At 36.7% G+C, this 3,146-nt stretch overlaps 1 protein-coding gene across 1 annotated transcript in view; it reads right to left on the bottom strand.

Annotated features, from left to right (window-relative positions):
* Positions 1-141: 141 nt before the first annotated feature.
* Positions 142-3,146, bottom strand: part of OPN3 (opsin 3) — a 47,428-nt gene continuing 44,423 nt past the window's right edge. The window contains exon 4 of the mRNA XM_016166730.2: positions 142-2,170. Coding sequence (XP_016022216.2) covers positions 1,907-2,170 — 264 coding nt within the window. The 3' untranslated portion in view covers positions 142-1,906. The remainder of the gene's footprint in view (positions 2,171-3,146) is intronic.

Raw genomic sequence — 3,146 nt, 5'->3', positions numbered from 1 at the left:
AATAGAGAATATACTTTATTTTTCTCCAACCAAAACTAAGGATCACAATAATGTTTCACATCATATTTATTTCGCTAATGGAAGACATTTTCAGCTTATAATTAAATCGAACATAGAATTATTCTTTATGTTCACTGTAATTATTAAAAAAAAAAAAAAGCTCTCTACTTTAAGTCACAACATGCAGCTTCCCCACAACGCGACCTTTAAGTCAGGTCCTTTAAAGTGATGCCTCTTTCACTTAAAAAGTTAGGCCCTAGAGACTTCAAGAAAGACAGACAACTCTTCCTTTAAAAAAAAACAAAACATAATAGAAGTCACGATAGGATTGACTCAACCCTGGGATTAAATTTTACAATTTGCGTAACATGTTAACTTCACTTTTCATCACCTGGGTGGAATTTATCCAGGCCTAGGGTTCAAACTCACTTGATAAAACTAGAAGTATAAATGAAGAATGTAGGGGCTTTCTAGAGTTCGAAGTGAATCAATTTTATTTCCTAGTCTTAAGATGCCAGTATTACCTTCCAAAGATTAAGAAAAGGTTATTAATGCCACACTAAGTGAAGGGCAGGAACGTTTGTATTTCTAAATTAAATATCTACATATATGAGAGTAGAAAGGAAACAAAGGGCGAAAGTTATTGTAAAAATATGAAGCCAAATTTTATTCTATTTCCAACAGTTCGAAGCAATTTACTAACTTACACTTGAACTACATGCTGTGGCAGAACCGGAAATGAACTTGGTTTTGAAACGTTTACTTAGTGAAAATGTTTTCTTTAAATTCTCCTTCTTCAATAGGCTGACTGAATCATTTAGAAGTCTTTCAAACAGGATTAATTTTGAAAATGCATCCCTAGTAGGACAGTCATCTAAGAAATAAAAATTAGATGACATGATGAAATGATTTATTGTCAGAGGAATCCTTGAATTCTAGTCTAAACGATGACTCCTGGAAAATGGCCTCTACACTTATGCTGACTAGTAATTATCCAGTGTACTGATCGAAGAGTAATAAAGACTAAATAATACATTTTATGAGTACAGTTCTACATTTACTTTTATCTCCCTTCTAATGTAGGTCTGTTTGTTTTGTTGAAACTCCTTCGCTAAATCCCGAATTTTTGGCAAAATTGTGGGAAATTATTAAAAGGAGAGGATAATTCTGCCATGTTCATGTTTGAAATGTTATAGATGGAGATATCCATCTGCCATCCACACGACCTTTGGCATGTGTATCCTCTACCAATGTACGATTGCCTATACACCATGATTACTTGAAAGTCACCATCCTGTTTTCTTTGCCATGTTTCTTTTTGATAGTATCTTCTAGAGTTTACTGAGCAGGAAATTTATTTGAAATTCCTCTTTATCATACTAACAATAGCAATAGTTAGGGGGTTGATTTTCTTTTTCATCCTAGAATTGTCTGTGATCAATTTGATTGGTCAAACGTTAGATGAGATGAATAGAAGCCAACATTAAAGAAAATTTAAGATTTTCTAGCTATTTCACACCTGTGTATAAGACAAAGTTATTTTTACAGCTCCTTATATTTGAGAAAAATGTATTATGTGCCTTGGAAAATATAGTCATTTAAAAAATATATTTGAAACGAAATTTCTGACATGTTAGAAGTTGACAGTGCCAGATACCCATCATATGCCATGAGTGGTTTTTCACTATGTGAAGCACCCAATGAATCAAAATAAATCGTCTTGCCAGATTGCTTCCAGAGGCTTGAGAACATATTGGGCAATTGAGATTTCCCGCTGGGTCACAAAAGTTCTGTTGATATTACACAGAATGGGGATTCCAAAATAGTCCTTATAATATTCCAAAATTTCCTTATTTCAAAATGGTGTTTAATTTAAGTCCTCTTCTTTCATTACCATAGTTTATTCTTATAAAGGTCGTACTTGGATCCCATCAGCCTTAGACCCATTGGTTTTGTTACTGTCATCAACCGATAGTGATTCATCATTGGTAATGATAAAAATGATGGAGGAAGAGTTAAAAGTCACTTTTTTCTTGGGCCTGTCCCCGTCCTTCTGCGACATCACGATGGGTCTGATCTGCGTTTCACTCCCACCTGCCGGTAGGTCCGGAGCAGGCCTCGGGCACCTCAGCGGTCTGAAACATAGGAGCTGTAGAACGAATCTTCGAAACTGAGCAGAGAGAAAATAAAGTCAATCGTAAGAAAAGTTTGGCCCTTAATCTGGATTAATATTCAAGAAAATTAGTTACATTTAACCGGGGTTGCTCTCTTCTATTTGTTAGCCAGCCGATGGGGGTGTAGGATTAGGTGGTTATACTCAGATCTACGCAAGTAACCCTAGAGGTTTGTCTCTTATTTATTAGAGACCATGTAAGACATTAACTAGACTACATGAGACTATCTCAATACCTTATGATCTCCATAGATTCAAGTTTCGTGAACCTTCTATGAAAGCAGCTAGATCTATTTCTTTAAGGGTTTCCGAACGAGAATTCGTTCCACAAACCTGCAGTGAGCACTGCTCACCAGGAGACTCGCTGTGCGGTGATCTGGAGAGACTGTGGGCAGCCAGGACAGACGAGGCCCTTCCCGGCAGAGGAAGCAGACTGATGTACTCACTAACGTTCTTCCAATTAGGCAAAAAATATTTATTTTCTATCAAGATTATCAATCAGTTGGATCAAAAACAATACGGCAGAGATCACGAGTGTTCACCGACACCCTGGGTCTTCTCCTTGTCCTGGGCACACCACTATTTCTGAGCCCCCTTTCAGGGGCTGCCCCTTGTTCGTCCCTGTCTATGACTTTTGGGGGTCAAGATCTGAAGATGGTCACGTCACAACATGGAAAGAACCCACATTCCTAAATGACCTCAACGGAACAGATCCCATCTTTTCCACCAAGCACATCGGGCCCTGGACTCTGACCTGAATGAGCAATAACTTTTTTCTTGCTAATCCGCTGAAATGTTGGAGTTTTTTCGTTACACTAGTCAGTTTATCATAGCCAATAAAACATATAAATAAAAAGTTACTTAATTTCATATTTACACTCTTTATGTAGAACAAAATAAAAGTATAATGCATGGGCTTTTCTAAATCAGGAAATAAGAAAAAAAATAAGAAAAGCCTATATTAATCTCTATG

The sequence above is a fragment of the Rousettus aegyptiacus genome, unplaced genomic scaffold (assembly GCF_014176215.1).
Source record: "Rousettus aegyptiacus isolate mRouAeg1 unplaced genomic scaffold, mRouAeg1.p scaffold_m13_p_18, whole genome shotgun sequence".
Lineage (NCBI taxonomy): Eukaryota > Metazoa > Chordata > Mammalia > Chiroptera > Pteropodidae > Rousettus > Rousettus aegyptiacus.
Note: the sequence above shows the minus strand (reverse complement) of the source record. Positions and strands in the feature narration are given on the sequence as shown.